The 25,116-nt window shown below is 55.1% G+C and overlaps 12 protein-coding genes across 12 annotated transcripts; 7 read left to right on the forward strand and 5 right to left on the reverse strand.

Annotated features, from left to right (window-relative positions):
- Window positions 1-214: 214 nt before the first annotated feature.
- On the forward strand, window positions 215-512 carry BJX68DRAFT_270070 (uncharacterized protein; the record flags this gene model as incomplete). Its single annotated transcript, XM_071046516.1, has 2 exons — window positions 215-339; window positions 404-512. 2 exons carry the CDS (start codon window positions 215-217, stop codon window positions 510-512), a joined length of 234 nt encoding a protein of 77 aa, XP_070895700.1.
- Window positions 513-2,850: 2,338 nt separating this feature from the next.
- On the forward strand, window positions 2,851-4,160 carry BJX68DRAFT_270071 (uncharacterized protein; the record flags this gene model as incomplete). The annotated part of the gene is made up of 4 exons (XM_071046517.1): window positions 2,851-2,929; window positions 3,005-3,229; window positions 3,295-3,463; window positions 3,518-4,160. The coding sequence occupies 4 exons, from the start codon at window positions 2,851-2,853 to the stop codon at window positions 4,158-4,160; spliced, it is 1,116 nt and encodes a 371-aa protein (XP_070895701.1).
- Window positions 4,161-4,721: 561 nt separating this feature from the next.
- On the reverse strand, window positions 4,722-6,742 carry BJX68DRAFT_257412 (uncharacterized protein; the record flags this gene model as incomplete). The annotated part of the gene is made up of 10 exons (XM_071043334.1): window positions 4,722-4,753; window positions 4,802-4,883; window positions 4,918-5,019; window positions 5,063-5,378; window positions 5,459-5,621; window positions 5,696-5,915; window positions 5,948-5,999; window positions 6,032-6,264; window positions 6,451-6,581; window positions 6,619-6,742. 10 exons carry the CDS (start codon window positions 6,740-6,742, stop codon window positions 4,722-4,724), a joined length of 1,455 nt encoding a protein of 484 aa, XP_070895702.1.
- Window positions 6,743-7,460: 718 nt separating this feature from the next.
- BJX68DRAFT_270073 (uncharacterized protein) lies at window positions 7,461-10,705 on the forward strand (the record flags this gene model as incomplete). The annotated part of the gene is made up of 2 exons (XM_071046518.1): window positions 7,461-10,229; window positions 10,304-10,705. 2 exons carry the CDS (start codon window positions 7,461-7,463, stop codon window positions 10,703-10,705), a joined length of 3,171 nt encoding a protein of 1,056 aa, XP_070895703.1.
- A 1,045-nt stretch (window positions 10,706-11,750) lies between these two features.
- Window positions 11,751-12,535, reverse strand: BJX68DRAFT_257414 (uncharacterized protein; the record flags this gene model as incomplete). The annotated part of the gene is made up of 2 exons (XM_071043335.1): window positions 11,751-12,125; window positions 12,173-12,535. 2 exons carry the CDS (start codon window positions 12,533-12,535, stop codon window positions 11,751-11,753), a joined length of 738 nt encoding a protein of 245 aa, XP_070895704.1.
- A 1,141-nt stretch (window positions 12,536-13,676) lies between these two features.
- On the forward strand, window positions 13,677-14,136 carry BJX68DRAFT_270075 (uncharacterized protein; the record flags this gene model as incomplete). Its single annotated transcript, XM_071046519.1, has 2 exons — window positions 13,677-13,775; window positions 13,825-14,136. 2 exons carry the CDS (start codon window positions 13,677-13,679, stop codon window positions 14,134-14,136), a joined length of 411 nt encoding a protein of 136 aa, XP_070895705.1.
- Window positions 14,137-14,832: 696 nt separating this feature from the next.
- BJX68DRAFT_277998 (TauD/TfdA family dioxygenase) lies at window positions 14,833-16,276 on the forward strand (the record flags this gene model as incomplete). Its single annotated transcript, XM_071048439.1, has 2 exons — window positions 14,833-15,106; window positions 15,162-16,276. 2 exons carry the CDS (start codon window positions 14,833-14,835, stop codon window positions 16,097-16,099), a joined length of 1,212 nt encoding a protein of 403 aa, XP_070895706.1. The 3' UTR covers window positions 16,100-16,276.
- Window positions 16,277-16,340: 64 nt separating this feature from the next.
- On the reverse strand, window positions 16,341-17,786 carry BJX68DRAFT_154976 (uncharacterized protein). Its single transcript, XM_071036739.1, has 2 exons — window positions 17,402-17,786; window positions 16,341-17,343 (listed from the first exon to the last, which is right to left on the reverse strand). Exons 1-2 carry the CDS (start codon window positions 17,743-17,745, stop codon window positions 16,467-16,469), a joined length of 1,221 nt encoding a protein of 406 aa, XP_070895707.1. The 5' UTR covers window positions 17,746-17,786; the 3' UTR covers window positions 16,341-16,466.
- Window positions 17,787-19,226: 1,440 nt separating this feature from the next.
- BJX68DRAFT_257416 (glycoside hydrolase 5 family protein) lies at window positions 19,227-20,698 on the forward strand (the record flags this gene model as incomplete). The annotated part of the gene is made up of 5 exons (XM_071043336.1): window positions 19,227-19,379; window positions 19,444-19,770; window positions 19,862-20,327; window positions 20,389-20,578; window positions 20,632-20,698. The coding sequence occupies 5 exons, from the start codon at window positions 19,227-19,229 to the stop codon at window positions 20,696-20,698; spliced, it is 1,203 nt and encodes a 400-aa protein (XP_070895708.1).
- On the reverse strand, window positions 20,498-22,349 carry BJX68DRAFT_243870 (alpha/beta fold hydrolase). The gene has a single exon (XM_071041210.1). The coding sequence runs from the start codon at window positions 21,839-21,841 to the stop codon at window positions 20,732-20,734; it is 1,110 nt and encodes a 369-aa protein (XP_070895709.1). The 5' UTR covers window positions 21,842-22,349; the 3' UTR covers window positions 20,498-20,731.
- Window positions 22,350-22,370: 21 nt separating this feature from the next.
- On the reverse strand, window positions 22,371-22,838 carry BJX68DRAFT_243871 (uncharacterized protein). The gene has a single exon (XM_071041211.1). It carries the CDS (start codon window positions 22,718-22,720, stop codon window positions 22,430-22,432), a length of 291 nt encoding a protein of 96 aa, XP_070895710.1. The 5' UTR covers window positions 22,721-22,838; the 3' UTR covers window positions 22,371-22,429.
- A 112-nt stretch (window positions 22,839-22,950) lies between these two features.
- On the forward strand, window positions 22,951-24,599 carry BJX68DRAFT_243872 (zinc metalloprotease). The gene is made up of 2 exons (XM_071041212.1): window positions 22,951-23,747; window positions 23,813-24,599. The coding sequence occupies exons 1-2, from the start codon at window positions 23,296-23,298 to the stop codon at window positions 24,291-24,293; spliced, it is 933 nt and encodes a 310-aa protein (XP_070895711.1). The 5' UTR covers window positions 22,951-23,295; the 3' UTR covers window positions 24,294-24,599.
- Window positions 24,600-25,116: the final 517 nt, after the last annotated feature.

Consider the following 25,116-nt stretch of genomic DNA (forward strand, 5'->3'; position numbering starts at 1 on the left):
GCTGCGAACAGACTTCTTCGACGAGTCCAACTCTGAAAGCCAGACCCATTGTCATCGTTACCGTCGCCATCAACGACATGGAGCGCGTTCCAAGGGCCTGGACGGACGCTGGGCAGCTCCGACAGGTTGCTGATCTGTTCAAGAGGTGGCGCTGGTGATTGCAGACGAGTGAACTAGGGAGGACTTTTCTGCGGCTGATGGTGATGATGACGTGATGGCTGATCCGGGAGCCCTACTTCGCGAGGTTTTCCCCAGTCCGCGCCTGCATAAAGCGCAGCGGACGATGCTGCCAACCACCGGCGCAGCGTCGGAGCTCGTTGCGGAGCCGGAGCCCGCAAGGTACTTCTTACAAAGTCAGCAAATTGCCTGGCAGTCCGCAATTGGAACCACTAAAACTCGCTAGGACTGGATCCGTACCCTGGGCTGATGGGATTTTTACGCGGCCGGGGCTGGGTGCGTTTGGGCTGGGGATCTTGGGTGGCGGCGAGGTGTCGGGGGCGGCGCATGCTTGAGGTGGGTTCTTCTCTGAATTGAAGGGGGTTGAATGGCTTGGATGGACTTGGGTGCAGATAAGATTACTGATTTGGCTCGCTTACTGATAGATTCTTGGTCGTCTTTCAGCAAAGGCCCCGTCGTCGACGTCGGCTGTGGTGTTGGTTAGGTTACCCTGCCCTAACTCCCCTGCCCATGGATACATGCACACCATTCCGATCTACACCGCATTTCTAGCCCAGCCCCTTCCACTCGTTCTACCTGATACCTAATTATCTAAAACAAACGTCTTGACTTACCAATCCGTCTACACGCACAGGTAGCTTCGCCCTGCAACTCCTCCAAGCATATCCGCCAGTCCAGTGCGTCGTGCAGAACCGTGCCGAAGTCGTCCAGCGAGCCTAGGGGGCGAGATCTGGCCGCATGAGGTGCCCGAGATTCTAGCCGACGGCCGTGTCCTGTTCATCGAGCGGATTTTGGGTTATAGATTGCAGGAGTTGGGATTGGAACTTTGTTGCGTGTCTGATGCCGGAGGGTATCGTAGCGATAGTCGTAGACGCCGATAGTGCACTTCTTCTTACGCACGTACTTTCAAAGTCGCTATGACTCGTCACTCTCGGATGCTGTAGTCATTATCCTCTTCAGCCGCACGGAAGAGGATCCTTTGTCGGTCACTCTCAACAGTTGGAATGCTTCGTTTGTAGCTGTACTTGGGGTCTGTGTCACACCAGCGACGTGGCACAATGACACTGTCTTTGATAGTTCTCGGAGTGCTATTCGGCGATGAGAGTGTGGGGGGACAATTTCCGCCACAACATCCTTAATGATTCCGATACGTCGAAAATGGTGAAAGTCATTGTACTATCTGAAATGTTCAGCCTGCAATGTAGGCTGCAGTGCGAAGCCCATAACCATATGCCACGGACTGAATACTCTTTCTTCAGCGATCCGACACGACTCGGCACTGACTCCACAGTATCGAAGTCGTATCCCGGTTTACATACCTACCTAGGCACGAGACCTGATGACACGCATATACCTCGCCGAATGGCGCCAACTACGTATCGCTTTATCGAGTGGTATGAATGACCTGCTAAGCTTACTATTTGCTGACATAGTTCTACGTCAAAGTAAAGCAGAGCAGTCAATAATACAATGTAGGGCAAAGCAGACCGACCCCGGACCGGACGGGGAAGTCGTCTCAGCTTGGGCACTGCATTTCTTAATCCGCATATCAGCATCAACATCGCCAACGGGCCGTTTCGGGGCCCCTTTTCGTCATCGTTAATGTGCCACGTTTTTGTCAGCTTCTTCGTCCTTTGGAGTGGTTCGTTACCGCGTGTCAAAACTCTGGGCTACTTCAAGCAAGATTCGGAGTTCAGGCGCGAGCTGGGGGTCAGAGCGTGGCTCGGCCTACATATTTTGCCACACTTCGAATCACATCCGGCTCGCAGGGACGCCATTCCAGGATTTGAGCAAGCCGAGACCAGACAGGCACCTCGCCGTCAGCGCTCTGCAGCGAGGAGCCTCTGGGAAGAAGCAGCCACCCTCGTCTCCAAAGACGACCGCAGCGGCAGCCACCGCCTCTCTGGCGCCGCCTGTCTCTAGCGAATAGAAAGCCGTATGCGCGAACGGCGATCTAGCTCAGTTCGTTTTAAGCTCGGCGCTCGGTGCAGCGCTAACTGTTCTTTCATGTTCTTGCTGTGCTTCTGCCGATATCTAGCCGTGGAGTTTGCTTCGGTGTATATCTAGTCTCGGAGGGTATACTGGGTTCGAGGTTAGGCACCCACACTCGGCACGGCCGTTGGTTCATTTTCACCCCGCAAGTACAAGCGACAACCTCCAGCTAAAGGTAGTAGGCGAGCCCCGAGTATAAGACTGCTCTTGCCAATGGTAGCCCAGTCCCAGACGGCACGTTGCCTGCTTCCTTCCTAGCCGCCGTGGCGATGGGCCAGTCAGTCACCCTGTATTGCATCGTTAGCTAAGCAAAGGATTGCCCACCTATCCTCACAGGGGATTATCGAATCGCCTGGTCTCAGTATATCGGGTTCCGTTCCAATCACCGTTTCCTCTTTCTGTTACTGCGGTAAGACGCTTTCCTATCCACGGGTTGGGGCCACAACCACGTGGTTGGTCGAGTTTCCAACCCTAGCTGAACATCATCCTCTTTCACTGGATTGGACTGCACTGCACTGCATTGTTTAATATATGTAGGATGGGAATGTCTCGAAGGGTTCACAAACCGGGCAAGCTTTCTTCTCGCCCGCCTATACATACCCGCCCAAGTTAGCAACTGAGACTAACTCTGACCATGTTCTCTCAGTCGAAGAAGTCGTCATCTGCATCTGCCGTTGCAGCATGAGCGAAACGCCCGGTCGCCGACGTTGGTGGACAACGGACGAGGACCGCATTTTGCAAGAGGAAGTCAAAACCCAATGTGAGACCAGCCTTTCCCCTTCACCTTCTGCCATTCCACACTTAACCCAATCAATATATTGATCAGCGAGTGCAGTACAAACCGACGGCCCAGATGGCTCAAGGAACTGGAGCGCAATAGCCGAGAAACTCCCGGGCCGAAGCAACAAAGACTGCCGCAAGCGGTGGACGAAGATCAGTCTGAGTAGTCGGAAAGGGACCTGGAGTGGGGCGGAGGATCATCTCCTTCGCAAGGCTGTGGCCAAGGTCGGATTTCAGTGGACGAAGGTTGCGGAGATGGTGGGGAGTCGGCATCCAGATCGTACGTTGCGTATACTGTTCTGTTCTCTTTACTGGGCTTGAATCGGAAACTGATAACGGTGTCAGAATGCGCGAAGCGGTGGCATCACTCGCTGGATCCGAATGTGAAGCGCGGTCCGTGGGCGCCGGATGAAGATGCGGCTTTGCTCGATGCGGTGCAGAGGGTTGGGCGTGACTGGAAGGAGATTGGGCGTGAGCTGTTTCCTAGTCGATCGACTACCGATATCAAGAACCGGTACCTTGTCCACTCTCTACTGGAACCCATGGATATCGATTCTGACAAGTCCAGGTACGTGATCCTCAGCCGCCGACGCGGCATCTGCATGTCTAGCCAGGTCAACTCTTCGACGATGGACAGCGGCGCTTGCAGTGATACACAGATTATGGAATCCGACGGCCACAACCAAGTGGACCTTCTCAGCCCCGGGATGGATTTATCTCTGGTAAATACGCCATGCGACTCGGGGATCTTCAACCTAATAGCCGACGACTTGAACATGAATATAAATATGAACATGCCCTTCACCTCTGACCTCCCATCATACCTCTTCGAAACTGGACGGAGTCTCCAACACACGGATATAACAACAGACAACGCAATTGAACAATACGCACAGCAAACGCACGATATTCCAGACTGGTCAACGTTCAAGCCGCCACTCCCGCCACCGCCATTTTCCTTCCTCTCCCCGCACTCGCCAGCCTCAGAACTCGAGCTGGAAAACTGCGATCCAAGCCTGTTGATGAATAATGGTGGGAATGTCAGTACGAGCAGTGTGCCCGAAATTCCAGGGGTATTACTGGATACTCCGTCCGACGCGAGTACACTCGTCCTCGAGGACCTACGGCCCGAGACCGTGAAGCTGGTCATCGATACGCTGCTGCGAACGAATTCGAAGTTCGGAATGCGGTTGTATAATACAGGCTCATGAGAGTGAGGGGTTTCCTTGGGTCTGGTATAGAAGAAGGGGATGGGGGCTACTGAATTATAGATTGGGAAGGCGTTTTTGGATTAGATGGTGGTTTGGGGATGTTTGTGGCTTCAAGTTGGAGTTCATTGTTGACAGATTTTTTGGAAATGAGACACGAAAGTTAATAGGTACCTACTATGCTCCTAGTAGTATCTTGTTCCTGAATGATGTAGGTGGCAGGGGCTAACCTCGGACAGGGTCGCACCTTCCCTTGGAGTCAACGTAAACAATGGCCGGAACAGGAAAGAGCAACCCAGGGCAGGAGTAAAACAAGCGAGGAAGGTGCGAACGGAGGAAGCCCCAAACAAGGAAAGGGCAACCACCCCCGGGCCGGCCCAGCAACGAGCAAGGGACTCAGCCTTAAGATATACACCGAGCCTCTGTCCTACCCACGACCCGGAGTTCTCCTAGTGATACGTCTACTGGTACGTCTTGAGAAAGTCAAACTGAACCTCGATTGTCGAACGCTTACAAATGCGCTATCGGCTGAACAATACTGTACATGGTACTTCCAGGCCACGTCTATGCATCGGCGATTCTCTCTGCGAGTCCGCCTACGTACGTCGGTATTCCAAGCCGAGACAGGCAAAACGAACACTCACGGAGCAAAGAAATTGGATGTCCCGGGGTCAAAAACGGCATGATCGAGGCATCGACAACAGGTAGGTTCGACACCCGTAGACCCTCCCGCCCGCATCAACGGCAGCATCATCGTCACTTGTCCCATAGCAGCCGTACAGCAGGCATCATGAACGGTATTCGACGCATTTCGCAGGAGCTCGACAATCTCGTCGTCGCTCTGCACCCCCAGCCTGGGATACTGTTCCACCAATAACAACCTGCAAGACGGATGAGGTCGCTACGATCTCCCTCGAGCGCCGAAACGCCGCGATAGCGACTTCAAAATCGCCAGGATGCGAGAACCAGCGCGGGTCAATGACGGGACTATCCTCCGTATCCGTCGAAGCGATGTCAACGCCCCCCCGTGACAGTAGGGCAACAAGCGCTGATCCCATCGCTACACAGTTGTACCCCTCATCGGGCCCTTGTGCATAGTTTCCCCTTGTCGCCAAAGGGCCCGTAGACGGGGAGGTACTCGACCGCCGGCCAGTCGGCGGGAAAGGAAGCGTGGACTTCTTGAGCCTCCGCGGTGAAATTGGCGCGGTGGGGCTCCGGGATCTTTTCCCAGGCTACACGAGGTAGTCACGCGCGAGCGCTATGATGCGGGGGAGTTTCCAAGTGGGGAATTGGAAAGGTACTTGCAGAGGGTGTCAACGCCCGGGTTGGTGAGAGGACCTCGGGGCGGACGGGCGTTGAATGGGCTCTGTGCCTGGGCGCGGTGGGAGGGGACTGCAATAGAAGAGCCGGTGATGACTTTGACTCTGTACGACGGGCTGGCCAAGACGTGGTCCTGCGGGGCAGCTGGAAGTCAGTGTGTGTGACAGAACAGTAACGTGAAAGTCAAGTTGGTACGAGGTCAAGTTGTCTTGTCTAACCTGCAGGTTCTGTCCGACAAATGGGGATATTGTGCCGCTCCAGGCTGGACGCAGGCCCGATTCCGGAGACCATGAGCAGCTGCAGTGCCTTGAATGCCCCCGCGGAGACTATCACTTGGTTTCTGGCCGAGGGCATGTACTTCAGTCCCTCGGCGCCCACGCGTACACCTCTGGCGGCCGTGCTGTTGTCGGTGGATATGATTTGCTTTGCGTGCGTTGACTGGTAGAAATCAGGTTCAGGTTCCTTCCGACAAGCAAATTGAGGCAGATTGTCTTGTATGAGGCTCGCAGCTGGTCGGTTGGTCTAATTGTGCTCATCATGTACGACCAGCCTACAGTTGCCCGCTCGAGAAACCGCGCATGGTTGCGAGGCTCAACTCCTGAAAGACCTGAACGGCCCACGATGCGAACGAATCCGTTGACATGGTAGGGAAAGAGACATCGACAGGCCCAGGCCGGTCGAGGGTCGCAAGGTCATACTCGGGCATCGACTTGACGAAGCGAAGATCCTTATTTGGTAGTGTGAATCTCTGCTCTTTCATGCTATACGGGAGAATACTATTCCTGCTCTAGCTATCGTCGCCCACCACCAGAGCTGCTCGGCCTATTCCCCCATCGAGCCCTCGGCTGGCAGGCGGTAGGTCATCAGGTTGCGTGCAGTGCCTCTGAGGGCTTTGCCGCTGGATAGTGCACAGTTCCGTTGTTCCATTCCTACTTTATTAGCATGTTGAAATAGATGAGTCTAGGATACTCACTGACGTCACAGAGTTCCAGTCAATGGGCTGGCTATTCGTCTCGTTTGGGTCCTTGCCCATGAAGCACAGCCCATTCGCTGGGATCTGGCTGACATTGCTATTGCCAATCTCGCTATCCAGGTCGGCGTCTTCTATTCAGGGCAAAACTCATACTGGGTAAGTAAGTACTAGAGACTGCCGCCTCGACCAGAGCAAACGTGTGTCTTGCTACGGCCAGTCGGTGCGCCGGGAGCGCACCCACATTGCCAGCATCCACCACGACATAGTCATACACAGCATCCCCGGGATGCATATGACGATCCGATTGGCGTGGACCGGGCCGGTACCGCGACCAGGCCGAGGGCAGGATTGGCGACGAGTTTGAGTGCCGTTGCGGTCGATGAGTTCCTTGTTTTTGCTTGAGGAAGCTGTTGGTGTGGGCCCCCGAGGTCTAAATGCCATGCCAGGACCGAGTGCTTTGACGGCGCGCATCGGCTGAGAATAAAGAAGCAGCAAAGTGACTGTTGGTCTGATAATCAGCCAGGAATGACTGGCGAGTGAGGCAGCGCCAGTCCTATAGCTCAGTGGTGGCTTGCTGCGGCACGAGACGGAGAAAGAACGTCCGCACGACCCTCCCCTGGCGTGTCTCATTTTAGGCCTGTCTAGCTACCCCATATCACAATCAAGTACTCATTGCTTCTGCAGGCGATACTCGTGAATGAGACCGTACATCCATCCCGTGCAAACAGTCCATGAGAGCTACGGTGCCTGCATGGCATTGTATGACAGCCGCCGCATGAACAGCCTCTCCTCGTGGTTCCTATTTCTGCGGCAGGTGAGATCTGACATTGTCAAGTTTCCCGGTTTCAGCGTCGTTCTACTCTTCCCATCCCTGCTGTGAGTGGCGTATCCAGGTCCCTACTCGGCTCTACCAGCAACAAGTCAGCCCGCGCAAAACAACATTGCCCTCTCTTTCATAAGCGCGCAATGTCCCTTCTGCTAGGCACTCTCGAGCTCTAAACAGCGGCAACATGGCGCCCAAATCCCAGCCGAGGCCCTTTCGGCGGCCGGAGATCAAGCTTTACCCTGCTGCGCACGAACCGGGGTACATCCGCACTCTGCCCGAGGTCATCGAGTTCAATGCAAAGGAAAACCCGGACCATGTCTTTTGTTTGCAGGCGAAGAAGGATCCAGAGGGTTCGCTTCCGTCGCTTATTCCCGTGACGAATGTCCAGCTCAGAGATGCTATTGCGCACTGCGCGGATTGGCTGCGGTCTAGTATTCAGCTCCAGTTCCCTACCGTCTCCGAGGATGGGACTGTCAGGAAAGGCGCACCCGTCGCGCTCCTCTTGGAGAGCGATCTCGCGCTGTGGATCTACGAGATGGCTCTCTTGGGTCTGGGAGTTCCAGTGCTGTTGATCTCTGCCAGACTGAGTGCGACCGCTGTGGCCAGTCTTGTTGAGCGCAACTCTGCATGTGCAATCCTCGCCTCACGACGCCTGGAAGCCACCGCGCGCGAAGCAGCACACGGAATCCCTATACACTCACCACTGTCGTTCGAAACCTTCCTCTCGCACCCCCGACAAGCAAATCCAACCCCCAACATCTGCCACCCACACCACTACATCGACGAATCCGACCGAAACGTCGTAATCCTGCACTCATCCGGCACAACGGGCCTCCCCAAACCAATCTACGTTTCCCACTGCCACCTACTCTCCTATGTGAACAACCACTGGCTGCACGAGGAGATCCAAGCGCATGGTATCAATGTGGCCACCCTCCCGCTGTACCACGGCTTCGGGTACGTCGCGCCAACACTGGCCATGGGCGTCGGTAAAGCAGTCTGCTTCCCACCTGCGTCTGTCGTTCCTAGTGCGGGGTCGACGATTGATCTTCTCAGGGTCTCCGGCGCCTCGTCGCTCATGACCGTCCCCTCGATCCTCGAAGATATGATGCTTACGGGTGACCTGGGTATTCGAGCTCTAAAAGGGCTCGACTTTGTCGCCTTCGGCGGCGGAATCCTCAAGCCAGCCGTAGGCACACACCTGTCGGCCGCGGGGATCCGCCTCCTAAACCACTACGGCACGACAGAGACAGGCCCGCTCGCACCGATCTTCGTCCCAGACGACACCTATGACTGGCGGTATTTCCGGCTCCGCGACGACATGCGTCTACAGCTAGACGAGATCGCTCCGTCTGGCGACGAGCGGCGATTCAAACTTACCACGTACCCCTTTGGACTCGGGGCGCCCTTCGAGATCCAGGATCAGCTTGTGTGTAACCCGCAGCATCCTACGACGGATTTCAATGCTGTGGGACGGAACGACGATACGATTGTACTTGCGACGGGGGAGAAGGTGCAGCCGCAGCTGCTCGAGGCTGCGCTGTGTGAATGTCCGCTGGTGAAAGCGGCTGTTGTCTTTGGGGAGAATCGATTTGAGATTGGCGTTATTGTGCAGCCGGTTAGGGAGTTGGTGGGGGATGATGAAGTTGAGGGTTTTAGACAAGTGATCTGGCCGCTTGTTGAGGGTGTTCGTGCGAGAATGGATGAGCATGCGCGCATTCAGTCCCCTGAGGCTGTCCTTGTCGTCCCTAGCAGCGTAGCGCTAGCAAGAACAGATAAGGGATCTCTTGCACGGAAGGACGTGTATAAGATGTTCGAGCCTGAGATCGCGCAGGCCTACGAGAAGCTCGAATCCGCGGGTCCGGCCCAGGTACTGCAGTGGGATACGCTCGAGCAGGACTTGAAAGCACTCATCTCAGGTTGTGAGGAGTGGGAGGATGACTGGACCTCTGAAGACGATTTCTTCGAGCGCGGGATGAACTCTCTCCAGGCGATTCGCGTCCGTCGTGCACTGGTCATTGCTGTGACTCGGTCTTTTGAGGGGCTAGTTGAACCGGAGCGCATCACTCGCGAGTTTGTCTACTCACACCCTTCTGTTCGTAGTATGGCGGAGTTCTTCCGCGGAGCTCTGAAGCAGACCAATGGTGACGTGTCGCCAGATGCTGATGCCGAGGTGGATGCTTTCGTGCACAGGTATATCCTCGACCGGCCGAGTGCGACTACCTCGAAAGAGCAAGCAGTGGTGCTGCTCACAGGCGCGACGGGGAGTCTGGGCTCGCACTGTCTCGTCTCCCTCCTCGAATCTCCGCAGGTCAAAAGGGTAATCTGTCTCGTTCGGCCCGATCCCTCGACAGACGCCAGATCTCGGCTACAGAGATCCCTCGAGGCGAAACAGCTCCGTCTCCCAAAAGTCCATCTGTCCAGGCTCGACGTCCTCGAATGCACCACAGCAACCGACCTCCTCGGCCTGTCCTCAGAAGAATACACCACTCTAATCCACTCAATAACGCACATCCTCCACATGGCCTGGCCCATGGACTTTCACTGGAAACTCCCCTCCTTCCACTCCCAATTCCAAACCCTCCACAACCTCCTCACTCTCGCCCGCGAAATCCACCAAACACGACCCTACACCAAGCCCCGACTAACATTCATCTCCTCCATCGCGACAGTCGGTCGGTACGCCCGCGTCCACGGGGGCCGAATCATCCCCGAGCAACCCGTCGATTCAGTCGACTGCCTGAACCCATTTGGATACGCAGAGGCCAAACTCGTCTGCGAGCGGATCCTAGAGCATGCGCGTGAGAAGTATCCCAAGGAGATGGAGGTCAGCTATATCCGTGTTGGGCAGGTCGCGGGGTCCAGTGAGACGGGGTACTGGAATGGGAATGAGCATTTCCCGGCTCTTGTGGCGTCGTCGAAGAGTCTTGGGGCGCTACCGGAATTGCAGAATGTAGGTCGTCCACCACCCCTTCCTTCCTCTTACGGACTACGAGTCCAGTCACTGAACTGATTATTTGCATATAGACCCTCTCCTGGCTCCCCGTGAACCACGCCGCCAGCGCCGTATCCGAAATCCTCCTCTCCCCCGCCCCCCTATCGCTAATCCACCACCTCGAAAATCCCATCCGCCAATCCTGGCATGACTTGCTGCGTATACTCTCCGACGAACTCGATATCCCCCAAGTAATACCCATGGACCAGTGGCTAGACCGGGTGCTGAACACCCCCATCGAGAACAACAATCCCGCGAAGAAACTGTATGATTTCTTCGCGGATGATTTTGTGCGGATGGCCTGTGGGGAGGTTGTTATGGGAACGGAGTGTGCGAGGGGGGTTTCGGGGACGTTGAGGGGGATGGATGCGGTAAGTGCTGAGACGGTTACGGGATATGTGAGGTATTGGAGGGGAGTTGGGCTGTTGAAGTAGGTTAGACGATCTGGGAGGGGAGGGGGTCGGTATAGAAAAGCGAGATTAGTCCAGCTTGTCGAATAGATGGATATCTTATCTCTTGAGAAATATACATGGGCCATGCTGTGGATTATGGTAGCGGCATTCCACCCCCAGTAGTAACTATAGGTACCACGCGGCTTACGCATCATGATCCAGCAATAAGCCCAGCATCAGCATGGCGCAACAGACGAATTGATCAACTGAACACCACGTAGAACCGATACATGGCAGAACCAAAGCTACAGGCTCTATGTACTTCGCACCATCAGGCCACTGAACTAGCTACCGCAGTCCTTTGTAGTGTATCTGGGAGCCTGGAGCCTGGAGCCTGTAGCCTGCTATATACAATTGAAAAATACGGTATCAAAGCCGGGGAGCTGGAGAAGACCAAAAGTCTGGCAGGCGAGGTCGTAAACAAACTCGACAAACTCGGGCCCAGATCCTCCATTTTTAACCCTAGGGGATATATTGCTTTGAGGGCGAGATTGAGTATGAAGGCGATGACGATCGTTCCACGAATTGTTCTCGAGCTTCGAGCTCCGGCTCGACGGGCAGATGACTAGACTAAATCATGCACAATATAACGCAAGAAAAGGACTTTATTATCCGCGTGTACAGTGTGGGGATCTAAGCAAGCTGAACTGGGCAGGGTTTTGTTGGGTCCTAAAGGCTGAGCAAATGGGCGCAGGGACCCGGATATCGAGCGAGGGTTTCTATGGCAGTCAGCTGTGCGGAGTTGTCTCCTGGCTATTGGAAGAGGATTGGTAATTGCTATGGGGGTACACTAGAGACTGCGACGGGATAAGTATGTTTACTGGTAGATATATTGAGTCCCCTGCTGATTCTGAATGTGGATTCTGAAGACGCATGTCGGATTGATCAAGCGCGGTGGCCTCTGCCTGTCTTCGACTCTGGATACAACTTGTGGACATCAAATCATCAATCATCTCAAGCCAAATCAAACCAAAAAAAAAAGAAGGAATAGGGAAAAGAAAAAGGAAGATAATCTGCGCCATGCAATCTACGCCATGGCCCCATTCACCCGCACAATCTGTCCCGAAATCCAGCTGCTGTCCTTCCCGCACATAAACGCAATAACATTCGCAATCTCGTCGGGTTCGCCGATCCGACCGAACGGACTCAGGCCGGCAACCATCTTCAACATCTGATCTGACTTGCCGTTCAAGAATAGACCTGTCGTGGTCGGCCCGGGAGCAACCGCGTTGACGAGGATGCCCTTGCGCGCGAGGTCCTTGGCCATGATACGGGCCATCTGCTCGACGGCGCCCTTGGCCGAGGCGTAGAGGAGGTATGCGGGGGCGATGTTGGAGAGGACGGTGACGCCGGTGGATATGAAGATTATGCGACCGCCCTCGGGGATGTGTGGTGCTGCTTTCTACCATGTGTTAGTTGTGTTATGGCCAGAGAGACTGGGTGGTGTACCTGTGCGAGAAAGTACGGCCCCTTGACCATGAGGTTGTAAGTCGTGTCAAAGTCCGTCTCGGTGGTGTGTTCGAGGTCGCGCATGGGCAGGATGCCAGCATTGGGAATGAGGACATCGATCTTGCCAAACTTGGCGACCGCCGCTTCGACGAGGCGATCGAGGTCCTCGAGTTTAGATGCGTCGGCCTGGACGGCCAGTGCCCTCTCCTCCCCAACCTCCTTTACAAGACTCTGCGCAGACTCCGCATCGGACAGGTAATTGATCACAATGCTCGCCCCTTCACCGGCAACACGCAGAGCCGTAGCCTTGCCGATACCCTTGGATGCACCGGTGATGAGGATGACTTTTCCAGAGAGTGACATTTTGCCGAGGAACGCTGAACTCTGAGTCTGATGGCTAAGGGACTGAAGGATGCAGGCATCAACCAGGGGAGGGAAGACAGTGAAACATGGGCTGGGGTCCACGGTATACCTTGTTTTTCTTGCGTTGGACGGAGTATTTTATAGAAACCCGGATTTACTCGCGGAGAGCAGCCGGACTGCGGAGTATCTCTGCCCTGTCAGCTCACCTGCATTCACTCGACATGTATGATCTCGGGCGTCAATACGCTTTCCGTCACTTAGTTCCGGCGTATCTCCGCTGTTGGATTATGGGGTTTAGTTGTTCAATGAGATGCATGCCTCATCAGATGGATGGTGGCATGGCGGAACTAAACACCAGGTGGCGCCAAAATTAACCTTGACTCTTTGACTCTCGATTTATGCTCGATCAGCCCAAACCTACTCCGGAGTAACTTGAGCAGAACCACAGCTGTGACCGACCTTGAGCGCAACAATGACGCAGCCACAGCCGGATTGAGGGGTTTAGGCGATGCGATCGTCATGCACGCCCGCAGCACAATGGTCACCGGAGGAAAAGCCCACATCACATCGGCTTATCAGTGGACAGGAATCCCGGTCTGATCGCGCTTGGAGGCCCTGATGACCCATTGAGACCGCAGAATCTGTCGCAGTGGAAGAAATGGCTGTATGCGCATATCATCGGCTGGCTGTCGCTGGTCGGGATTTTTGCAATGTCCGTCTCTAGCACTACTACCGAGTCTGGGGTTGCTAGTGAGGTAATGGTGGGACCCGCGCTGCTCATTGCAGGTGCGTCAATTCAGCTCTTTCAGGCTTTTGATTGTTAACAGAACAATCCTCTTCGGCCCGCTCTCCGAACTATACTGGCGCAAACGACCCATGCTGGGGCTACGCCATCTTCGTCATCTTTTAGATCCTCGTGAGTGTAGCGGAAACGTCGAAACAATCATTGTCTCTCCGCGGCGTCACTGCATCTGGGCCACTGTCAACTGCAGGGGGCTAACTCGCCGACTTTTTCGACCATGTATCAAGAGGTCTCGCTCTTGCGATCTTTGCGGGCGCAACATTCATCGGGTCTGTCGTTGGGGGTAAGCATCATGGAGAGCTACCTGGAAGGCGCTGGAGGGCCTAGGTTACCATGATTATGGCTGCGACCTCTGAAATCATCAGCGTGATCATCCTCTCAGAGACCTGCTCCAGCGCAAATCGAGTAGACTACGTCTCGAGACTAAGAGCTGAAACTGTACGTCTTCCATTTTCATCCGCCTCTACCCAACTAAGCATGAATATAGATGAATCCCCCGTCAACCTCCAATCATAACCCGCTAGCTCAGCCTCCCACTGATAATGCTCCTGAAGAACCCATTCTCAAATCAATAACCCTCTACATAACCTTCATCTATGGCTTCATCTACCTCCTCTTCGAAGCCTACCCAATAAGCTTCACCGAAGAACGCGCCTATAATCTTCGCATCGGCGCCCTCCCCTTCCTCTCAATCGGCCTCGGGGCCATCCTCGGCTCCGCGTACATCTTCTACTTTACGGAGACGCACATCTGGCCACATATAATGCAGCTGGACGGATTCGGTCTGAGGAGTGGTTAATCCGATGATCCCGGATGCGGTTTTGTTCCCGTTGGGGCAGTTGTGGTTCGGGTGGACGAGTTTCCGGGGTATTTCTCCGTGGCATTTCTCCGTGGCCGCAGAGCCTAGCGGGCCTTACAATAGGCGCGAGAATGCAGATTGTTTATCTACAGGGGTTGGTGTATCGGGTGGTTGTGTATTTGGTCGATGCGGATTTGGCTGTTTTGGCGAATGCGCTTGTTAGGATTGTCCTTTCCCTCATTATTCAAGGGGTTGGAGTTTGCGCATAGAAGGACTCGGAGCGTTTTTATTTATGCTACATGTTTATGCTACATCTTATGCTATACTCGGGAGCGCTTACAAGTGATAGGTACAGATGTTAGTAGACGCATGCCTTGGGGCACTGATCACCACCCAAACCCCAACTTACCAGCTCTATTCATAGGGCTAGCAAATGGCGTGAATTAGGGCTGATTGACGTTGGATCCATTGCTCCATCTGATGTAACCTTATCATAGCTAAGCAACATGAGACACTGAGCGGGGCTACCAAACGCCATCCGCGACATCGATTGCGTCGATGACCAAGACGATATCGTGATCAACAGAATGAGGGGCCGATGTGACCATAAGTCTCTCTTCCCCCTCGTTCATTTCCAAATCCCCTCAAGCTCACGCACAGCTGTCGTCTGTCCAGTCCCGTCTAGCCGGCACTAGAATGTCTCCAGCAGCCATCGTTCCCCCGGTCCCCATCGGCCCAGTCGGCCAACCTGATATACAATATCTGCCGGATCCAGTCAAGTACGCTGCGCGGACGAAGAGGCGTCTACAGACAGAGGACCTGCCAAAGACCCTACCGGAGGGCTTTTCAACCAAGCTAGAGTCCGATCTTGTGTGGGATGGGAAGAATCTGGCCGAATCCTACGACTGGAATTACCACTTGACGAAGGAGGATATCGATGAGGTAGAGGCTGCACTGGTGCATTTCAAAGGTATTCCAGCCCAATGTGAGTATATGAAGAGGGCAGTATACTGACAAGAAAGCAGGCCTAAACCTCCCCCTCGGCCACATAACCCAAACAACCTTCCCCCTCCCAACCCTCCACGCCACCCTCCGCTCAATCTCCCACGAAATCCACCACGGCCACGGCTTCAAAGTCCTACGTGGCCTCCCCGTCGACTCCCACACGCGCTCAGAAAACATAACCATCTATGCGGGGCTCGCCTCGCACATCGCGCCGGTCCGCGGGCGGCAGGATACAAAAACAGCCCACGGCGAGCCCGCAGACGTCGTGCTAGCACACATCACAGACCTCAGCCGTGCCGTGGATCCCACGGCGATCAAGGCGCCGGCATACACGACGGAGAAACAAGTCTTCCACACGGACATTGGCGATATCGTTGCGTTATTTGCGCTGGGGGAGGCGGAGAGCGGTGGGCAGAGCTTCTTGTCGAGTAGCTGGTTTGTGTACAATGAGCTTGCGAGGACGCGGCCGGATCTTGTCCGGACGCTGGCGGAGCCGTGGGTGAGCGAGGAGGGGGGCGGGATTGTGGAGCGGCCGCTGCTTTTCCATCAGCCGGCTTCTGCGTCTTCGTCTGAGCCTGAGCGGCTGATCATCCAGTACGCCCGCCGCGGATTCACGGGATACTGGGGCCGACCGCGCGATCCGTCCCTCCCACCCCTAACCGAAGCGCAAGCCGAAGCCCTGGATGCACTGCACTACCTCGCCGAGAAATCCGCCGTCTCGCTGGACTTCCACAAGGGCGACATCCAGTTCGTGAATAATCTGTCGATCTTCCATGCGCGGGCCGGGTTTAGGGATTCCGAGGGAAAGAGGAGGCATCTCGTGAGGCTTTGGTTGAGGGATCCAGAGCTTGCGTGGAAGACGCCCGAGGGGTTGGCGTCGAGGTGGGAGGGGATTTATGGGGGTGTTGAAGCGGAGAAAGAGGTCTTTCCATTGGAGCCGTTTGTTAGGAGTCTGTGATTTGGTGTCTCTGGTGTAAAGGGTTGAAGGGGCTCGGGTTGGTGTACTTTGTATGCCGTGGCTTGAGGGGGCAGGTAATTGTTATGTGCTAAGGGGAATATTGTCGATCATACCAATGGGTGATAAAGTCGCATACGATATGTCTAGGACGTGAATGCATGTGAATCTGTATTCGTCATAAGCCGAGTAACTTGACCGTAGAGTTCGTCAGCGCCCTAACCAAGACAAGAAACCAAGACAAGAGAAATGAATCTGGACTTTATAGTCAGAAGCAGCCAAGCATTTTCACTTGATCAACTTGGACATGGTGCTGGAATAAAGCGACGCAGCCCCTACTGCCTGTATGCCCTGGTGCGCTATCTCGGAATCACTCCCGTTCCACCTCTGGCAAAATAGCCATCCTCGACGTCGAATCAAGACCCCGTCTCTCGCGAAGACGGATCTCCGTGTGATACGGATTTTCACCAGATGGAGGAACGATGGTAAAGATGTCCCCCCAGGACATTGTGTCTCCAGGCAGAACCTCATCTTCACCAATGACCTCAATCCCCTTCTTTCTCAAAACCGCTCGGACATCGCAGATCACCTCGCTAACATTCTTATACTCACCACTCCAGGCCTTGACAAGTACACGACCTAATCTCGCCTCCTCGAGCTGGCAAAACTCTTTCTCCCTCGCCCTCCTCTCATCCTCCTTATAATCCCACTCCTCCGGCCAACCCTTCGGATCTTCGGGCCAAACAATCGAGTAAATACCCCCAGGCCGCTGGGACGGCGAGGCTGTGTGATCGTTCGTCATAAGCTCCCAGATGGCAGTCGCCCAATCACAGATATCCGAGCGCGGCGTCCCATAAATCTGGAAACCCTCCTCGTCATATTCTGCTTCGAAATCGGAAAACTCGATCCCGCCTCCCCCGGGACGAGGGAAGTCTTCCCCGCCCATTAGCTCGGCGCCAGGGAATGTGGCCTGGATGAAGCCGGTAATCGCGGCAGAAAAGTCGTCGCGGATCCAGATGGAGTCGCAGGAGAAGTCGCGGAGGTAGACGGAGTGTGAGTGCAGGAATTGGAGGGCGGATAAAGTCTGCAGGGCCCAGCGGTAGTATAGCAGTAGGACGGGTGGCAGCTTGGAGCCTGTAGCGTCATCTGGAATTGGGACTGAGAGCTTGGGGAGGACGAGAGACTGTAGAGGGCCAGGCTTTCCAAAAAGCTCCAGCTTATACCCCGGCGTAAGCTGGCCCAGATACCTAGAGTTCGGTTAGCACTGCACTAGAACCATGCTTCCAACCAGCAAAAGAAACCCACTTGACAATCCGCGGATGCACCTGCCCCCCGGCCTCCGCAGGATCATCAACACCAACAGCCCTGAGGATATACTCATTGACCTCGACACCGCGCAGATCAAATGGATTCGGCTCCCACCACCCAAGACAGCGGACTTGCTGCCCTGCATATGCCACCAGGCAGGTGCCATCCTTATGCGGGACGACCCTCACCTGGTCCAGGAAGCTTGCGTAGCAAGGGGCACTTTCGTCTGCTTCGGGAGGGACGCACGGGAGTTCTGGATGTGCTTTGCGCCACGCGATGTCTTGTTCGATTCGTTTTTTCTCCTCCTCGGTTAGCTGGCGGGTTGAGAAGAGCGCGCCCATTTTGTGCTGCGGTGCAGATGGTCTGGTCCGTTGGCCGCGGGGGCTCCGCAGGAGGCTCCGAGTAGATGAAGTAATAAAGTCCCATGGAGCAAAGTTAGGCACCTAAGCCTCGCGGGATTGTAGGCAGCTGCTGGCTCCTGGCTTGGCGCATGTGATGCCAAGCACGCCCAGGGTCCCGAGGAAGACGGGCGTGTTCTGTCTAGACGTTCCAGAGTTCCGTATCAGAAATTGGCCATACATTGTCGAGGCCTCTTGGATAGATGTTTAAAGGCTATCCTACCCTTGCAGCTTGTAGGAACCACTCTAGGGCCCATGATGCCCAGGACCACCTGCAATAATGTATCCAGGTTATGATATATAATTTCCTGCAACAAAAATTGGTGAGTACTTTGTATTCTAAAAACCCTTGAGAGATTCAGGAATCTAGGGTTTCATTTTCTTTTGAACCGATTGTTCTATTCTTGTTTTCGTGAGAATGTGGTAGGGTTTACCCTGAAATATATAGTAAACAACGCCGCCCCGCATCAACAAGACCGAAGTAAACCCCACATACAGTCAAGCTCGATCGTACACATATCAGCATATATAGGTCGAAAATGACAAGGTAGTGGACTGAATCATTTTCAGTAAAATCGTGGTCCCCGACATGGTGCCTGCAGGAAGCGGTGGCCTGTTTTGCCCGCCGACGATCAAACAGAGGGCACCACCGATAGCTAACAGAAGGATCGAGGAGGTTGGAAGTACATAGTCGATACGAAAAGAGGCCTAGGATTTTTTCAAGAGGCACAACTCTCTACGCTCCCTTGAACAATCCGAGAATCTGGTCGGGGTTCTTAGGGCTGCGCATACTCCTGTCCCGTTCCTCGGGAATGTAAGAGCTGCGCGGCATAGCAGAAATGCCAAATGGGATTATTGCACTCTTATCATGTAATATACCAAGTACTAGTGGCGTGACGGCATCATGCAAGGGTTTTGAATCCGGACCTCCAGGTCCGCGGCTCTTCCTCCGTACCAAAAGTGTCTTAGCGCACGCCCATCCATCCTCCGCTTCCTGATTGCGGGGATCCCATCGGGACACTGTGTGCAGCCACGCTGGCTACATTTATAGCTATTGAGCAACGGAGTCTTGTTTTCTCGAAGATATAGAGGGTTTGAGTTTCCATCCGCCGAGACCCCCAGAACCGGGGCGCGGTGCAAGTGCGAGCTATAGACACGAGCGTGCACGTACACATTCCCAGGATATTCTCGAGGTCGCAGCATTCCAGGCCGTATACTCCGTAATTTCTCCGTCCCCACAGCCGGATTTGCGGGGAGATTCTTCATCCAGAACGGCCAAGGCGGGAGCGTCTCCGCAAAAGAGGTAAATAATTTCCGGGAATCGAGCAGCAGTCGCAAGGGCGGCACCTGTAGTCTATATAATGAGATGCATTGGCCAGCAAGGTACGGCGATCATGGGCCATCTCTCCGACAGCTAATCGAACATGTTACTCTCCACCCTCCTCCCACTCACGCTCCTCGCCGGAGCCGCGACCGCACGCCGCGGCTTCGTCACGACCAAGGGGAACAAGTTCCAGCTTGATGGGAAGGACTTTTACTTTGCTGGTAGTAATGCGTACTACTTTCCCTTCAACGACGTCCGTCTCTCCCCTCCTCCATACCCCAACAACCATCCACACACTTGGCTCACTGATTATCTAGAACCAAACAGACGTCGAACTCGGCCTCACGGCCGCCAAAAACGCCGGCCTAAACGTCTTCCGCACATGGGGCTTCAACGACAAAAACGCGACATACATCGAGGGCGGACTCCCACAGTACGGCGGCGAGGGCGCCGGCGCGACGGAGATTGTCTTCCAGTGGTGGGAGAATGGAAAATCGGTGATTGACCTCGAGCCGTTTGACAAGGTTGTGCGTGCGGCGGAGAAGACGGGGATCAAGCTCATCGTGGCCCTGACGAATAACTGGGCGGATTATGGCGGGATGGATGTTTATACGGTTAATCTGGGGGGACAGTACCATGACGATGTATGCGATCGCTTTTCCCCCCTTCTTCTGTCGTGGCTCTGCTGGTTGATGGGATCAGAGGGGAAGGGGACAATGCTAACAAGTCGTCCAGTTCTACCGCCTCCCCCAAATCAAAAAGGCCTACAAGCGCTACGTCAAAGAGATGGTCTCGCGCTACCGCAACTCGCCCGCAATCATGGCCTGGGAACTTGCCAACGAGCCGCGCTGTGGCGCCGACGGCGTGCGCAACCTCCCGCGCAGCCCAGCGGGTTGCACCCCCGAACTATTGACCTCGTGGATCGACGAGATGAGCACGTACATCAAGCGGCTGGACCGGAACCATCTGGTGACCTGGGGCGGCGAGGGCGGGTTCAACTACGAGTCGGATGACTGGGCGTATAATGGTTCCGATGGCGGAGATTTCGAGGAGGAGCTCAGATTGAGGAATGTGGACTTTGGGGTGTTTCACTCGTATCCGGATTGGTGGAGTAAGACGGTGCAGTGGACGGATCAGTGGATTCGGGATCATGCCCGGGTTGGCAGGAAGGTTGGGAAGCCGGTTGTTCATGAGGAGTATGGTGAGTTTTGCCCAGTTTCTCTCGTCTTTGCTATATCAGGATCAAGGGCTAATTCGTGTAGGCTGGCTGACCGACGAGGGCCGCTGGAATAACCTCGGGACGGTGTCCAACATTACCCGCCTCGAGGCTGTCGGGGGCTGGCAGAAGATCAGTCTAAAGGAGAAGATGCCGGACATGTACTGGCAATTCGGGTTCTCTGGGTATTCCTACGGACGGAACCACGACGATGGATTCACCATCTATCTTGACGAGTACGCCCCCTATTTAGTCCCCTGAAGGCATGATGCATCCTAACAGAGAACAGCGCCGAAGCCAAACAGCTCGTCTACAACCACGCGCGCGACGTGAACAAGCTCAACCGCCGCCATTAGTTAGCAGATAAGTAGTTTCAGAAGCAATCAAGCTCATCCTCTAATCCCATCATTACCATCTCCCCGTGAAATCACATCCAAAACCCACCGAACCCCGTCGACAACAACCTCCGGCCTCACAAGATGCACATTATGCCCGCAATCCTCGATCCTAACGAGTTTATTCACCCTCGAAAGCCCCAACTGCCCCTCCTGCACATCTCTATCAATCCCCTCCCACCGATCCAGCAGCTCCCGAAACGCCCTCTGCTGCTCGGGACTCCCATAGCCAGCCTTAAGGCCAGCCTCGTAAATCCGCTCGTAGTCCCTCGCCCCATTCGCTCGGATCACGACGAGCGGGCGATCGCCCAGCGCTTGATGCTTAACCTGGTTTTTCTCGCGAAGCGTCTCGCAAACCTCAACAAAACTCTTTGCCTCGGCACCCGCCATCTCGGCACCAGCCCGGATATCCCTCGCACGAACCCTCCACTCCTCTTCCGAGAGCACCATATCCTGTCTTAGCCCCGTCACCCGGGCGAAATTCAAATCGCCCATGACGGCGACGATGTTCGGGTCCGGGAATGTAAGCAGTTCCGACGAGCGCTCGGTCGCGCAGTCGACGAGGACCATCCCGCTTATGGCCTCTGGATACAGGTGCAGGAATTCGCGCGCGATGATCCCGCCGTACGAGTGTGCTACCAGGATATAGGAAGTGGGATCAGAGACCAGCTCTGGGTGGGTTTGTTTTGTAGTGGTTAGGAGGGCGTGAAGTTCCTCTGCTGCACGAACCGCATTTGGTCTATACCCCTCAGGCGCAGACTGGCTCTGGCCAAGCCCCGTCCGGTCATAGAGAAACACCCGTGTAAAGGGGCGAAGAAGGCGCTCAAGCGCAACATACGACGCCGCGACGTCGCCGGCACCGGCGATGATCACGACGAGCGGACTTTTGCGGGATTTGGATAAGGGTTTCGGATCCGGATCCTGATCCTGATTACGATTCTGATTCTGGGCTGCGGCGGGTCCGGAGATGGAGGTCCAGAGGCTGTGTGACTGTTGTTGTGTGCCGATCGGTATCATTGATATTGTGGGTTCCGGCCCGGATGGCGATGGGTCTGGCTGTGGCTGTGACACTGCGGCTGGGACGGGGACGGGTGAGGGCTCCATGCGGACGGGACGGGATGTACAACAGTCTGACTCTCAGGGGGTAGGGAGTAGGGAGTCCAGAGTACAGAGGTGTACTCCACAGACAAAGCGAGGCGTGTTTTGGGTTGACTACGACGTGACAAGTTGATGACTGTGGTGTTGGCAACTTGTCAGCCTGGGACGTCTCGTTTGTCTGCCAGACATGGATCGTTTAGCGCCTCACGTGCCAGCGCCTTGAGATGCCCAGCTCCCATCGTCTTCCTATCCGAGTTGGTTTCGTTTTGAGCAGTCAGTTTGCTAAAGATGCATCGTTTTCAGTTTCATCAGCCTTTAACATGCTACATGTGGACCCGGGGCTGTGGTGCCATTCGGGACGGTGGATGCCGCGATGGTCTACTATTGTTTTATTGTTCGACGTGTCTCGAAGTGGAAATGCCGCAAGGAAGGAGAATATGTCTGGACAGAGGGACCTGTTGCTTGCAGCCGTGTGGCTATGCAGGGCAAACAGATAGTGAAGTCATGAGGAGTGAGGCTCCAACCATCAAAGTTGAGTCAAGAGCCGAGGGAGCAGTCAAGCGGGTCACAAGGCCGGCATAGCCTCTGAGATTTTCAGGAGGTCGCTTCGTTCCGACAGCCCGACTGCGAGGCTGGGGACCAAAGGTTCAGCCCCCAAATCCTCCAGCACTCGCAAAGTGGAGAGCTCGCCCCAACCTCGCTCTTTCTCTTTCGGGCCAGCAACAATACCATGATGAGATGATCATGATACGTATTATTGCCGGCGGGCGACTCCACACATCTGCATCTGGAGTCAGCAGCCACATCGCAAGATCGACTGGGCAGTGGAGACAGCGGCAAGTGGCAGCAAACAAAGAAAGAAATGCAGGCAGCAAAGAAAAGCATCAAACAAAGCACAAGGAAAACCCGATCAAGGCGCAGCACAAGATGAAAGTTCAAACACGAGCCTCGCGCCAGTCAAGTTTGCCCGGGTCGTGTTGATCGCGATCGTCCACGATAGCGTCGCAAGTTGAGCATCTCCAGCCGACGAGCACCGCCGTAACAGGCCAGGCACCGCGCGGAGACCCTTTGCCGCCAGACCCAATACGAGGCACCTGCGGGGCTGCTTGGCCAGCTCATCGCCAGCTCTGACCCCTGATTCGCCCCCGTTAAAAATAGATGGGCCTCTCACTTCCTTCAACTTCCGGGCGGCCACAGAACGGGGGCTTGGCGGGCTGATCGGCCGGCGGGTCAGACGGTGCGAGGCCCTCACCTTGGCCTATCACAATCCCCATGCAACGATCTGCAGCAGGTCCCGTATCACTTTCAGAGCCTGCACTGCGCCAGGAACAAGCAAACCAAGACCGAGACCAAATGGCCCGTCCACAGTTTCCGAGTCCTACAAAAGGGCCCCTGGTCCGCCATGGCTTTGTCCAAAATCATCCAAACCCTCACCACCATCCCATCACTCCCCCTTCACCATGCGCTTCTCCCCCATCCTCCTCGGCCTGGGCCTCAGCGCCCTCGCCTCTGCCCGCTGCGGCACCCGCCCCCCATCCGACAACATCAAGGCACACCACAAGTACTTTCTAGAGAAAGAGGACCGCGAGTCCGCACGCCCACTGCCCCGCGACATCTTCGACGCCACAATCGACACCTACGTGCATGTGATCCTGACCAACAGCTCGGCGGTCAACACGACCGGGCTCCCCGCGCAAATCACCGCGCAGATCGACGTGCTTAATGAAAACTACGAGGGGACCGGGTTCCAGTTCAATCTGGTCAATGTCTCGTACACGCGCAACAACAACTGGCAGGTGGTTACAGATGGGACAGCCGCGGAATACGATATGAAGAGCACCCTGAGGAAGGGGGATTACACGGCGTTGAATCTGTATTTTGGAACCATTGGCAATGGGATCCTTGGTTATGCGTGCGTCTCCTCTCCTCCATCCTTGGAATCCTCTCGAATCCATCGTACTAATATATTCGGTACAGTACCTTCCCAGACAACGTCACCCCGCGCGACTTCCTCCTCGACGGCGTCGTCTGCGACACGCGCACGCTCCCGGGCGGGCTGGCCCCCTACGACCTGGGCATAACCGCCGTGCACGAAGTCGGCCACTGGCTCAACCTGTTCCACACCTTCCAGCCGGGCAACAACGACCCGGAGAACCCGGGCTGCTTCGGGCACGGCGACTACATCCACGACACGCCCGCCGAGGCATTCGCCGCGTTTGGCTGTCCGCGCGTGCGGGACACATGCACGGGTGTGAACGAGACGACCAACGCGTACTCGATCCCGGGCACGGACCCGATCCACAACTTTATGGATTATACGGATGATGTTTGCCTGACGCATTTCACGCCCGGGCAGATTGTGCGCATGCAGAATTCGTGGCGGGAGGAGCGTGTTGGGTATGTTCCTGGCGTTGCGGGGCGGGGGATGAGGAAGGCCAGGCCCGGGACTGGGTTCTAGATGCGCCTGGGTTGAATTTTCGGTCCGAGTGAGGGTGGCGAGTGTGGGGATTCTGGACGATGGACGATAATAATGCTAATGCATGGGTGGGAGTTGAGTAATGATTCAGTTGAGCTGAGTTGCCGGGGTGGGTGATGAGATTAGCATGGTGTTGGTGTGAGAGGTGTTGACGACGAATTGCATTGATTGCATTGCATTGGATTGGGATGTACAGTGAAATTGCTTGCTTGACATTGACATACATAGACGAGTATACCAGATCAGATCTGCGATACATAATAGAATGAACACGAATCTTCATTATTACCTGCTGCCATCGCAATCAGAAATCTCTCTGCCATGTGATGGAAATCAAAGAAAAAAAGTAAAATGAAAGGATTTACTCGCCCCTGACGAACCACAAACCAAACCTTCAACCACTCCAACCCACGGTACTCCGCATGGTACACCCACGGCACAACAATACTGCGTCCCGACCCACGGAACGAGACAATCCCACAAATGGACCGAACAATCAGAGCGAGGAACCCCTGCCCCTGCCCCTGCCCGCGTCCCGTGGATCCGGAGCTTGGGGTGGCGATTGGCTGGCTTGGCGCGCATGGAAGGAAAGGGATCGACAGACATGTGCTTTTGGCTTTTGGCTTTTGGCTTTGGAGTTGGACAACGCGGTGCAGTGCAGTGCACAGAGTGGGGGGAACATGATTGCGTCGGTCGCCGGGCGATGTTGCAATTGCGGGCATTTAGTCGTGGGGGTTGTTTGGATGGCGATTTGGGTTTGATCTTTGGGAGGCGGTTTCTCAATTTACTTTCCAAGAGGATAGGG

This window comes from Aspergillus pseudodeflectus (assembly GCF_044049435.1).
Source record: "Aspergillus pseudodeflectus strain CBS 756.74 chromosome Unknown BJX68scaffold_45, whole genome shotgun sequence".
Lineage (NCBI taxonomy): Eukaryota > Fungi > Ascomycota > Eurotiomycetes > Eurotiales > Aspergillaceae > Aspergillus > Aspergillus pseudodeflectus.

Excerpts from the sequence above, each read along its gene's own strand:
- BJX68DRAFT_154976 (XM_071036739.1), bottom strand. The coding sequence starts at position 17,745 with ATGGGCGCGCTCTTCTCAACCCGCCAGCTAACCGAGGAGGAGAAAAAA. Across the intron at positions 17,344-17,401 it reads GTGCATCCGCGGATTGTCAA|GTATCTGGGCCAGCTTACGC; the intron begins GTGGGTTTCTTT and ends ACCGAACTCTAG.
- BJX68DRAFT_243870 (XM_071041210.1), bottom strand. The coding sequence starts at position 21,841 with ATGGAGCCCTCACCCGTCCCCGTCCCAGCCGCAGTGTCACAGCCACAG.
- BJX68DRAFT_243871 (XM_071041211.1), bottom strand. The coding sequence starts at position 22,720 with ATGCTTTTCTTTGCTGCCTGCATTTCTTTCTTTGTTTGCTGCCACTTG.
- BJX68DRAFT_243872 (XM_071041212.1), top strand. The coding sequence starts at position 23,296 with ATGCGCTTCTCCCCCATCCTCCTCGGCCTGGGCCTCAGCGCCCTCGCC. Across the intron at positions 23,748-23,812 it reads AATGGGATCCTTGGTTATGC|TACCTTCCCAGACAACGTCA; the intron begins GTGCGTCTCCTC and ends TATTCGGTACAG.